The sequence below is a fragment of the Anabas testudineus genome, chromosome 24, assembly GCF_900324465.2.
Source record: "Anabas testudineus chromosome 24, fAnaTes1.2, whole genome shotgun sequence".
Lineage (NCBI taxonomy): Eukaryota > Metazoa > Chordata > Actinopteri > Anabantiformes > Anabantidae > Anabas > Anabas testudineus.
The window spans coordinates 15444007-15455001 of record NC_046632.1 but is presented as its reverse complement, the minus strand read 5'-3'; the positions used below and the strand labels follow the sequence as shown (position 1 = coordinate 15455001).

At 44.2% G+C, this 10995-nt stretch overlaps 1 protein-coding gene across 5 annotated transcripts; it reads left to right on the top strand.

The window, feature by feature from the left end:
* Positions 1–753: 753 nt before the first annotated feature.
* Positions 754–10716, top strand: tfap2b (transcription factor AP-2 beta). 5 transcript variants are annotated; one of them, XM_026341564.1, is made up of 7 exons: positions 754–801; positions 2807–3268; positions 4343–4397; positions 5263–5482; positions 5607–5725; positions 6529–6670; positions 10425–10716. In XM_026341564.1, the coding sequence occupies exons 1-7, from the start codon at positions 754–756 to the stop codon at positions 10714–10716; spliced, it is 1338 nt and encodes a 445-aa protein (XP_026197349.1). The 5 variants fall into 5 exon arrangements, with proteins under 5 accessions (XP_026197349.1, XP_026197348.1, XP_026197350.1 ...); XM_026341563.1 differs by having other exon boundaries at positions 4343–4435; positions 5280–5482; XM_026341565.1 differs by having other exon boundaries at positions 2807–3272; positions 4353–4397.
* Positions 10717–10995: the final 279 nt, after the last annotated feature.

The following is a 10995-nucleotide window of genomic DNA, read 5'->3' as shown; positions in this document are numbered from 1 at the left end:
TATTTTTAAAGCGTCCTGCAACTCCATCTTATATTCAGGCCAATACAGGACGTCTGTAATTGTATTATGAAAACACAACAGACAGGCACAACAAAAAATAATGACAGGAGGAGAGTTAGAGGAAAAATATAAATAGATAGGTCGAGAAAAACAGAGGCTGCTGGTTTAATAATCATGTGTTGTGGTATTTACAGAGATGAGATCTCAGCATTGTTCAACAATTATATAGTAAATAAAAAAACATTTCCAACACCTGTAATCATGGCACCAAATGACTGAACATTTGACATATTGAACTTTATCAGGAACACAAATAACCCATAAACCCTGAATCCAGCTTTTAAAATTAATCTTTATATATTTAGTTATCTACCTGCTCTGAATGTTGTAGGTCAGATTCAGTTCTTTCCAGTAGCTGTTCATGTGTGTCCAATATTAAGTCTTTGTCCAAATCACTGGGATTTTATTTTGGATTGTTGCAGGGATTTGATTAAATGTATAAAAAGGGAATTTACAGTGTTTAATTGGTGTTTCTCGTGCTGATGCGTGCTGCTGTCAACCCGCCCTACATCCTTCACAGTAGTAGCGTCTTCAAAGGGGTTCCCCATTCACAAAGCCTGCAGCCTGACTTTACAGAGGGCGGAGAGAGAGAGGGAGAGAGAGCGAGAGAAAGAGAGAGAGGGAGAGAGAGAGAGTTGAGACATCCCTTCCTCACTTGGCTGCATTCGGTTTACCGACACCGGAGAAGCGACCATGCTGTGGAAACTAGTGGAGAATGTCAAGTATGAGGATATTTATGAGGTAATGTCGCCGTCCAGCGGTTTGTGTCTTGGGGAAAACGACTTGTGAGACGTGATTTTGGGGGATAAGTGAAGTGTGAGACGTTGCTGACTTAACGAAGTTGTTTTTTGCAGGAGGCTGCAGGCCTGTTATTCTGTGATGTGGTGGCTGTGAAAATGAGCCGAGGGAAATTTGACTACACGATAGTTTCGATCAGACTTGAAATGTGGCTCATTGCGCGAACTCTCTCTCAGTTTTTGTATTATTTTATATTTAATGTTTGTGACTACAGTGCACATCCCTTCACTGTTTGCATTACGAGGCAGAACAGAAACAAAAAATCACACGAGATAAAGATAAAACAGCAGTTTCATCTTCTAAATATCACCAATTTAATTTATTTTAAACCAACGGACCAAATCTTTGCTTCAGATCAGCCTAATTTAAAACTCTTAAATTAATTCCAGGTTTGGATAAATGTCTAAAATAACAAACACGCTGTTTAAAATATAATCGAATAACAAATACAGCGTTTTATGTTATTCGGGTCCGAGCAGGATGAAGGTGGATCACAGAGAATCATCTGGCTCTGATCCCACAACAATGTGGTCGAGATGCCACCGTGCTGCTCCGGTCGGCTCGCGCTCAATGGGCTCGAGCACAAAGCCCAAGAAGAAAGAGCAGCTCGCGAGGCCCCTCGGTTCAGCCCGGTGGGGAGCCCTTGTCTCGTGCCGCACATGGCTTTTCTCCCACGGCGCGAGGGAGGGGAGGGACAGTGTTGTTAAACAAGTGGTCCAAGGGGCAAAGAGGGGCCGAACGGTCCACGACGCAAAGTTTAATCGCTTCTTTTGACTCGTGACACCGTTTACACGAGCTCTTCACGCGCCCTGCAGTGTGTCGAGTGCGTTTTAGGACAATAAAAGGCAGCTGCCCCTGCGTTTTATCCTTATTATTTCAGGAGTGTTGGACGAAAGAGGAGAAAACTGCAGTTACGATGTAAATAACTCAGCGCAGTTAATCTGCGTCTGTGCGTAAAAGTGCATTGACTGTTCCACAGAGGCCGAGTGCACCCGGTGGGAACAAAACCTCTGACCCTGGTGCCATTAGTGTCATGCTCGACCCAATATGATTCACAGCAGCCCTGTTTATGTTGCTGTCATCTAAACCTGGCTACGTGTTTTCTTTTAACACCGGTTTGCGCAAGTGTTTCCAAAGGCGACCAACGGATTTCTGCGATAAAAGGGCCCCAGAGTGCGTGTTTCTCTGATGGGGAATTCCTCCCGGTGGTGGACACCCTGTGCGCTTTCACCTGCTTGACAGAGTCCTTCCTCCATCTCCTGCTGTTCGTGCGTCGTTTTGGCTCTCCACGGAATTTAAACGTCACTCACGGTTGCGCGAGAAGCTTCACGCTCCATGTGTCGCCAGTCCCCTGCCTTGCGCACATTAATATTCCTGTAAGTCTCAGTCATGAATAACAATTACACCGTATACCGGGGGTAGAGGCGGGAGCTCGGTGCTCACTCTCAGAGCGGCGGCAGCTCCGGGCTGAGGAAGGTTCTGTATGGAGCTCTAGACCAGATCGAGCCTTCAGATACAAACGCGCAGCCTTCACCTGGAATTAGTTTGGTTATCTGGGCCGAGAGCAGCTTTCACTATTCCGCTGTTTCACCGTGAGCCGCTCGGGACACCAGCCGAGATTTTACAGATGTTAGTTCATTCCTACTCCACCGCGGTGAGTTTTCTCCACTCAGTATTTTCCAGTATTCGTTTGTGTAAATGGTGAATCCGCAGATATTTGCTGTGAGACGCTTTAAATTAGGCTGTAACGTTTCCCCTCCAGGCTCTTGTGTGCTTTTTGTTCAGGAGATTCAATGCCAGTTAGGCTACTCTGGCTACATCACCAGAGGCGATGCTCTAATAAATGCATCGTGATGCTGGGCCTCCATATGGTTTCATTTCGTTCAAATGTGGATCCAATTCTGCAAAGAGCTGATTTTTTTCTGTTCTCTTCTGCACCCTCTTCAAGGACCGCCATGACGGTGTCTCGAGCCACAGCTCGCGCCTGTCCCAGCTGGGCTCTGTATCGCATGCGGGACCTTACTCCAGCGCGCCGCCGCTGTCTCACGCACCCTCGTCGGACTTCCAGCCTCCGTACTTCCCGCCGCCGTACCAGCCGCTCGCTCACTACCAGAGCCAGGACCCGTACTCCCACGTGAGCGACCCGTACTCCTTGAACTCCCTGCACCAGAGCCAGCAGGGCGCATGGGGGGCGCGGCAGCGGCAAGACGCCGCCGGGGACCGGATGGAAAGCTCCGCTCTGCTGGCGCAGCCTCGGGCCTCACTGCCTCAGCTGTCCGGGCTGGACCCACGGCGGGACTACGGCGGAGTACGGCGGCCCGACGTGCTGCTGCACTCCGCACACCCGGGACTGGATCCCGGTATGGGCGACGGACTGCTGCATGGGTTGCACGGTATGGAGGATGTTCAGGTGAGTCAAAGATCACACGGGAGATTTACAGAGGTTAGAGAGCAGTGATGATTTTCAACTTATAGTGGAATCAGTCTCAGTCCCAGAGACAAAATAAATCATTTACTGAATATTAATTGAGTAGCAGAGGGAATTAAATGTGTGCTTATGTATTAAAAATTATAACATTTATTATGATGGCACTTTTACAAAAAATACAAATAAAATAAAATGAATAAAAGGAGCAGGGTCCCATTAGAAGAAAGGTCGGTTATTGGTCATTGTTGACAGTCCCCTTCACTGTCTCCGTGCTCTTACAGTTAAGGTCAGTGAACTCAGCCCCCTCAGGGCTCAAATGTCCCACAACAGGAAACCTGAGACATGTTTGATGAAATGTAGGAATTTAACTATATTTCAGTAACTGAATTCAATAAAATGCTAATTTGTTTTGAAAACCTTTAAATTTTACAACCTACAGAAATTATATTATTATTATTATTATTGTTGTTGTTGTTATTATTATTATTATTATTTTTTATTATTATTTGCACGGCTTTTGTTGTAAGGTGCTGAATTCATAAAGCAGAGATTTGGTTTTGTGTTATGTAGGATTTCATCTTCCCCTCTTTTCCCCTCCGGGCACCACATCACGATTTGTTCGCCATTTAACCTCAACAATAGGTTCTCATTTCTGATTCTCCATGTTTGAGTCATACATTTATTAACCTCATACAAATTTAGTTTGAACAAATATTCTATTCTCCCCCTTTTTTATACTGGTGTGAAGCACTGATGACATTTGGGACTGTTTAAAACGCAGTAATTTCGCAGGATGATGAACGAGGTTTTCCATTTGTGAGATTGGCTTCTTGCAGAAAAGTCACGTTATTATTAGAAACAACGTTTGATTGATGCGTGATAAAAAAAAAACTTAACGACGTCTATTTTTCCGCTTTTGCAACCTGAAATAAATGTTTTATAAAAATGCTGCAGCACTGTTTGAATTCGATTCAAACACATACAAGAAATAAATAAAATGAAAAGTGAAGAAAAACAAATCAGACTAATGAAACGTATTTATCTTTCTCCTAACAGACCATTGAAGACGCCAACGGAACCAACATCCTGGACCAGTCAGTAATTAAGAAAGGTACACACCAACTCTCTCCCACACTTTGTAATCTCTCTGCTCTCTCAGCATCATTATCAATAATCCCAGCAGCATCATAAAAATGTAATATTCCTTTAAAAACATTAATTTAATCATGATAATTTGCAGTTGATGACAGACTTTAGGGGGTGTTTACACCATAATTCACACAGCTTCAGATTGAGACATGGCTCTAAACTGGATCCAGGTTTTTGGCTGTTTTCTGGATCCAGAACGCGGAGGATGAGTTTGAAGGCGGGTTAACGATCCCAGTATATTGACTGACAGGCAGTGTGTCGCTGACAGGCTGCAGCCCTGATGATGTGCGCTGATTTAGTTACGGGATGTTGAGTGACTGAGCTCCCCGCGGGGCATTTAAGCCGCTGATGTAATAAATGGCACCGCTCACCGAGATCTCGTGAGCTCGTTTAGAGCTAATCTGCGGTATTATCCCCCGCGGAGCCATCAGAAACCCCCGCGCACTGGCCCCTACGCACGCATGCACGAAGCTGGATGGCTGCTCCTTTTTTTTTTTTACGCCATTAAGACGAGCATTAGCGGGATGAAGGAGCATCCAGTGCTGCTGGTGGGAGTTAAACCGGCCGTGGAGAAAAGACGGGGAGGTGGTTAATGCGATTCGGGAGCGCGAGCCAATCAACAATCGATAATATTGTAATGAGAATGTCGCGCGACATTAAATAACAGTAAATGCCCGGCGCGTGGGCGCTTCATTAGGCCGGGGCCGCCCTCTGAGCGCGCGTGGTCTGCACACTGAGCCGAGTCCGACTGATGTGATGTGCGTCAGGATGCTGCGCCCTGATGCTGAAGGCCTCCACTCACGCTGCCTCTCACCCGCCTCTTTCAGTCCCCATGCCGCCCAAGAACGTGGGCTCCCTCATGCTGGGCAAGGACGGGCTGATCGGTGGAGTGACCGTCAACATCAACGAGGTGTTCTGCTCGGTACCGGGCCGCCTGTCGCTGCTCAGCTCCACCTCCAAGTACAAAGTGACCGTAGGGGAGGTGCAGAGGAGACTGTCCCCACCCGAGTGCCTCAACGCCTCCCTGTTGGGGGGCGTGTTGAGAAGGTAGGACAGCAGCCTAAACCAGAACTTTACGCATTTGTCTACACATTTCTCAACAGTGGCGCCATTTACAGCTGCACTTGCTCATTTACACCCATTGACGCGTTTTCCTGTTTGTCTTCTACAGAGCAAAGTCCAAAAACGGTGGGAAGTGTCTGAGAGAAAAGCTGGAGAAGATTGGACTCAATTTACCTGCTGGAAGACGCAAAGCTGCCAACGTCACGTTACTAACATCTCTAGTCGAAGGTGAATCATTCGTTCAGTGTCGCTGCTGAGACTGAAATAGTTTTCTGAAAACAAACATCTCTCAGATCTTTACTGGATAAAATTAATAAACTCAAGTTCCCAGTTTACACAACATTGAGAACAGCACTGCAAAGGTCGTGACCTTACAGGCTCGATTATGTCCCTGGATTTAAAAGATGGAAAATTAGATTATTTTTGCAGTGAAAGAAAAACTAATATTCAAAGTTGAGCAAGTGGAGACACATGGTCAGGGTCTGCAAATTAATTTAAATACTGGAAGTAATTGTTTTTATTAAAGGCAGTCTTTGTTGATTTTTTGCTTATCTTATATAATTCGTCATTTCAACTAAACAACATTGTTCTTTAAACAAATATATAGAAACGATCTTTACATTTTATAATGTAGTTACTATTTTATTTTTATTTATTCTCAGGAAGTCGTGTAACAATTAAAAAACAGAGTCCTTTATTGTTATTAATTTATTGGCTGCAGAATAAAATCGCGTCCACTTCCCATGCAACAATAAAACCGTTTGGTTTGGGATGAATTAGTGGTTGTAAAGATAAAGTCCGTTTTAAACACATATATAAACATAGTGCACGAACAGAACACGCGTCATCAGCGCTCACGAACCAACCAGCAAACAGAAAAACAAGAAAAAGAAACGTTTGGGTGTGAGGTCGTTTATGCAAATAGAAACTAAACCCAAACCTCCGTTATCCACTCAAATATTTACAATCTGTTGCTTAACGTTTGTCTTTGCTGCCTGTACCCACACATCTCTCTTACACCTGCCCCCCAGGTGAAGCGGTCCACCTGGCCCGGGATTTCGGTTACATCTGCGAGACGGAGTTTCCCACCAAAGCCGTGAGCGAGTACCTCAACCGGCAGCATGCGGACCCCAACGAGCTGCACACGCGGAAAAACATGCTGCTGGCGACAAAGTGAGTTTGATGGAGCATTTGATTAGATTCTGTTCCCTCATCGCCTTAATAGGTGAAATCTGTCATGTAGGATATCATACATGTCTGCAGTGCAGCATATAGGGGGATTCCAGTGGAGATGGGACTGAAGCATGAGGCTGAATGGTTTAAAATAAGAGTTTAGCCATTTGGACACAATGGAAACAGAGCAGGGCACAGTGGAAGGTAAAAAGTTCAGAGGTCGTGGCCCTAAAACAACTCTGTCAGCACAAGAGGAGAAAGCAGCGTGAAGGAAATGTGCAACAGCAGAGATGCAGACAAATGTCTCAGGATATTTCGCCCTCAGATTGTGCAGCAGATGGTCCCAGATCTGAAACAGACACACTCAGGCCCCGTTTGACAAGATTTCCACTTGCAGCAAAAAAATACTTTTGTTGCTGTTGAATTGAATTACGTAACCGTTCACATTTTATATCCACTGTGAAAAATCTGACGCTCTTCCTCTAAATATTTCTGGTGAATTGGATATAGTGAAGTTCAGCTCTCACTTTACCACAGGCGTCTTTAAGATCCACTGAGAGTCTCCTGCAAACTCTGCTTTTATCTGAGTCACACAGTGAACACTGACATCTGGAAAGGACAACAGACTTTCCTACTGAAACACACTGATCCCAAAATGGGTCTAACCTGTAATTTAAAAAGCTGATAAAAATAAATTCAAGCATTAAAAAGAACAAGCAGAAGTCCAGCATGTCAGTAGGATTAAACAAAAGTGGCAAAGCATCAACTTAAAGCTTTTAAAACAGCTCGACAAGATGACTTGACTGAGCAACTTCATGGTGCAGCTACACCATTTCACAGAATGACCTTTAGCTCAAGTGTAGATGAACCTTACTTGATGCTGCCCTCTTTTATGTGATCTACACAGATCAGGCACATTATAAAATATGAGCTCTGAGATTGCAAATGTATGTTTGACCTCTGCTTCTGGTCTTAGTAGTGATCCTTTTTACTGGTCGTCCTCATGAAGGGACTTATATTAATCCATTTTTATGGCCGTTAAAGTGTGGAAATGAATCCAGGATTGTGTGATTACCTCTATCAGCTGAGCAGCAGCCTTGATGTGGATTAAATCACCGAACCACAACGTGATCACACAATCAAAAGTCATCTAAATGTGAGTTTTCTAGTCCAAGTAAAGCTTTAAACCACCTAACAAAGACCCCCGTGGAACGCCTAGGTTTTAGTCTTGCATTAAACGTGCTGTCTGTTGGCCTGCACCGCACAAACCATCTGCCTGTGTGTGTTCGTGTGCTTGTCAGTATGTACGGTGTGCTCAGTGGTGGATGTTTGATGCCTGGATTCAAACCTGTTCCAATACTGTGTGTCGGTGCTGCCTGTTAGAAATTCATTATTTAGCAGTGAAGTGTTTCAAGTCGTCAGAAAACAACAGCAAGAGCCTTGAGTGTAGCCCAGGGTGGCGGCTTCTCCTCTCTACTCCCCTAACCCCAGCTGGGCTCGGCCTGCACAGCCTGTCACTCATTTGCTGAAGCTCTGCCCTTAGGCCGCTTACAGAATGTGTGTGTGTGTGTGTGTGTGTGTGTGCATGGGGCGTGCAAGCATGAATCAGAGAGGGAGAAAGAGGGAGAAGGAGCCTCTTGAATATAAAATGTAGGCCTTAAAAACCAGAGAATGGTTTGGTGAAATGTAACAAGGAGAACGAGGTGAAGCGGAGATTTTTCTGTTACCATTTAAATTACTATGAAAACGTAAATGAAGAAGATGCAATTTGTGACCTGCTCTCACAAATTAGTCATGAATTAAATATTTGATCTTTATGTCGAGGCCTCAAACTGTACAACTGCTGCTGCTCTGCATGGCCACCATGTTCACATTAGGGTTGGAGCTTTTACAGTGATCAAACATGTGGAATTAGACCTGTAGCTCTCAGTATTTATTGAAATATTTGATAATATTATTAAATATTATTTGTCTTGATCCTGAAAATAATTTGTCAAGGATCAACATCATGATATGTTACATAGATTAGTGTAAAGATGATGTCCAGTAGAGACTGATATCTAACTTTAGATAACATAAATGTCAGTATGTAGTGTCAAAAACCCTCAGACACGTCAACCAGAAAATGAGAAGCAGCTGGAAGACTCACCTTCTTGCTCTCATGGTGCCTCCAAACTGTCCAAGTGTTGGTTTATTGTAGCCGCTGATTGCATCAAGCTGGTGCTTGTCCTGATTGTTTTCCAAAGGCATCCTGGGAAATGAGAAATGAGACAAAAGTACATAAAGGAAGGTGGCTTTAAAATAAATGCAACAATAGATCATGTAACCGCCAGAATACACTGAAAAATCACTTAAAGGGGGTCAAAAAGGTGAAGTATAGGAGGAAATTAGCGATTTTTTTATCTAAATTTGATGCATTTGACATGAACCCCTCTTTGTAACGGCAGGAGGAGCTTCAGTTCTTACATAAACACAAAGGAGAGGAAAGAGAAAGAGGATGGAGTTAAACATTCCTGTGAGCTGTGTGAATAGACTGAGGACTGGCACACATTTATAAAAGCTAGGGATGGTTTCAGCGAAGGGAGCAGTCAGCACTTCTCTCCATCCTTTTCAAAGATGTTAAGTGTTATCACGATTAGCACAGAACCAATGCAGCGAGCTTAAGCTCACGGTTGTCAGTGAATCATTTTCTCCGTGAATAGGTAGGTCGGATCACGCTGCCTTCAGGAGCTGCTGAGCCACCTGCAAGAATTTCATCAGTCTGGCTTTCAGTGGCTGTCTGAATGCTGTTTTGAGGTCTTTTTCCATCCTGGCGAGAACACAGTTGACAGATATTCTATGCTTTTGCTCTGCATTACAAACCATGATCTGCCACAACTATAAACCGTCTGTGTGAGACATGATGAGTGCTGCGTTTTTTGGTAGCTAAAATTACATCATTTCATTTACTAGCATTACTTTTACTTATTGAATCTGCCCTGCTGAGTTGTTTCCACAGACTACTGTGAGATAGAGCTTAAAGCTGCAGCATGTCACTTTATTTGAATATAGTTTTATTATAAATACGTTTGAAAACATGGTGGATAAAGTCAGACTCATAAAACACTGGCAGCAATACATAGATAGTTGCTTTTAAATGTTCTAACTGATAAGATTATATCAAGGATAACTTTGCTTGATCAGTACATTTAGCAGATTCCTATTTATTCTTATTTGACAATGACTGATACCTGAAGGGCTGTGCAGAGCATGGCAGCACATAGCAGGTGGTGCAGTCGTGATTTTTGTTTCTCTTCACTTTGTGAGATTGTGATATATTTACCCTCACACTTAACTGTGTGACAGTTTTTTGTGTTTTAGAGGTTTTTGAGCATTAGTGGTGGAATAAAATAGATGTAGTGGTGATGTATTTAGTTAGATTTTCAAACAACAAATTCTCTACTGTGAAATTTTAGTTTGATCAGATACTTCTTATTAATTCCCTGCATGTGTTGCATCACTAGGTGTTATTGCTGAATTAAACCGTTACCATGAGACAAAAAATATTAAAGGTTATATTAAGGTTAAGTTAAATGCACCTTGTGTTATTTGTTCCTGTTTTGTTGACATTTGATATAATTTTTCAAGGAAACTCAGACTAACTGTTCATCATGTTTGACACTGAATACTAGGAGGACTCAGCAGTGGTATCAGCATTTAGCCATTTTGGAGACACCCTGCAGTCTGATGTCTTGTTGTGTCTTCTCCCCTGCAGACAGCTCTGTAAGGAGTTCACAGACCTGCTGGCCCAGGACAGGACTCCCCTGGGCAACTCAAGGCCTACCCCCATCCTAGAGCCTGGCATCCAGAGCTGCCTCTCCCACTTCTCCTTCATCACACACGGCTTTGGTTCGCCCGCCATCTGCGCCGCACTCACCGCCCTCCAGAACTACCTCACCGAGGCTCTCAAAGGACTTGACAAGATGTTTCTCAACAACCCTCCCAACAACCGGCACGGGGACGCCGGCAACAAGGCCGGCGACAAAGAGGAGAAGCAGCGGAAATGAAGCAGGGGAAGTAAGGGGGGGAAATGATGGAGAGCCGAGCAGGAGGCAAACACACAGACAGAGGCGTTACACCGTTACTTCTAGCTTTACACCACTGCAACTGGCCTGCCGCAAACAGGGCTGAGGTGGAGGACGAGGAGGAGGAGACAGAGGAATAGGAAGGCTTGATAGAGAAAAAGGGCAGAGGAAGACACCTGTGGGCCAGTGTCAGAGAGCACAGAGGGATTTTTCATCTGTGTTACGTTCTTTTCATTCCCCTGAGGACATGGTGGTTACTGT

Bases quoted from the DNA above. Each gene is read 5' to 3' on its own strand.
- tfap2b (XM_026341563.1), top strand. From the start codon at position 754: ATGCTGTGGAAACTAGTGGAGAATGTCAAGTATGAGGATATTTATGAG. The intron at 802-2,806 runs GTAATGTCGCCG...ACCCTCTTCAAG, and splicing joins AGTATGAGGATATTTATGAG to GACCGCCATGACGGTGTCTC. The intron at 6,671-10,424 runs GTGAGTTTGATG...TCTCCCCTGCAG, and splicing joins AACATGCTGCTGGCGACAAA to ACAGCTCTGTAAGGAGTTCA.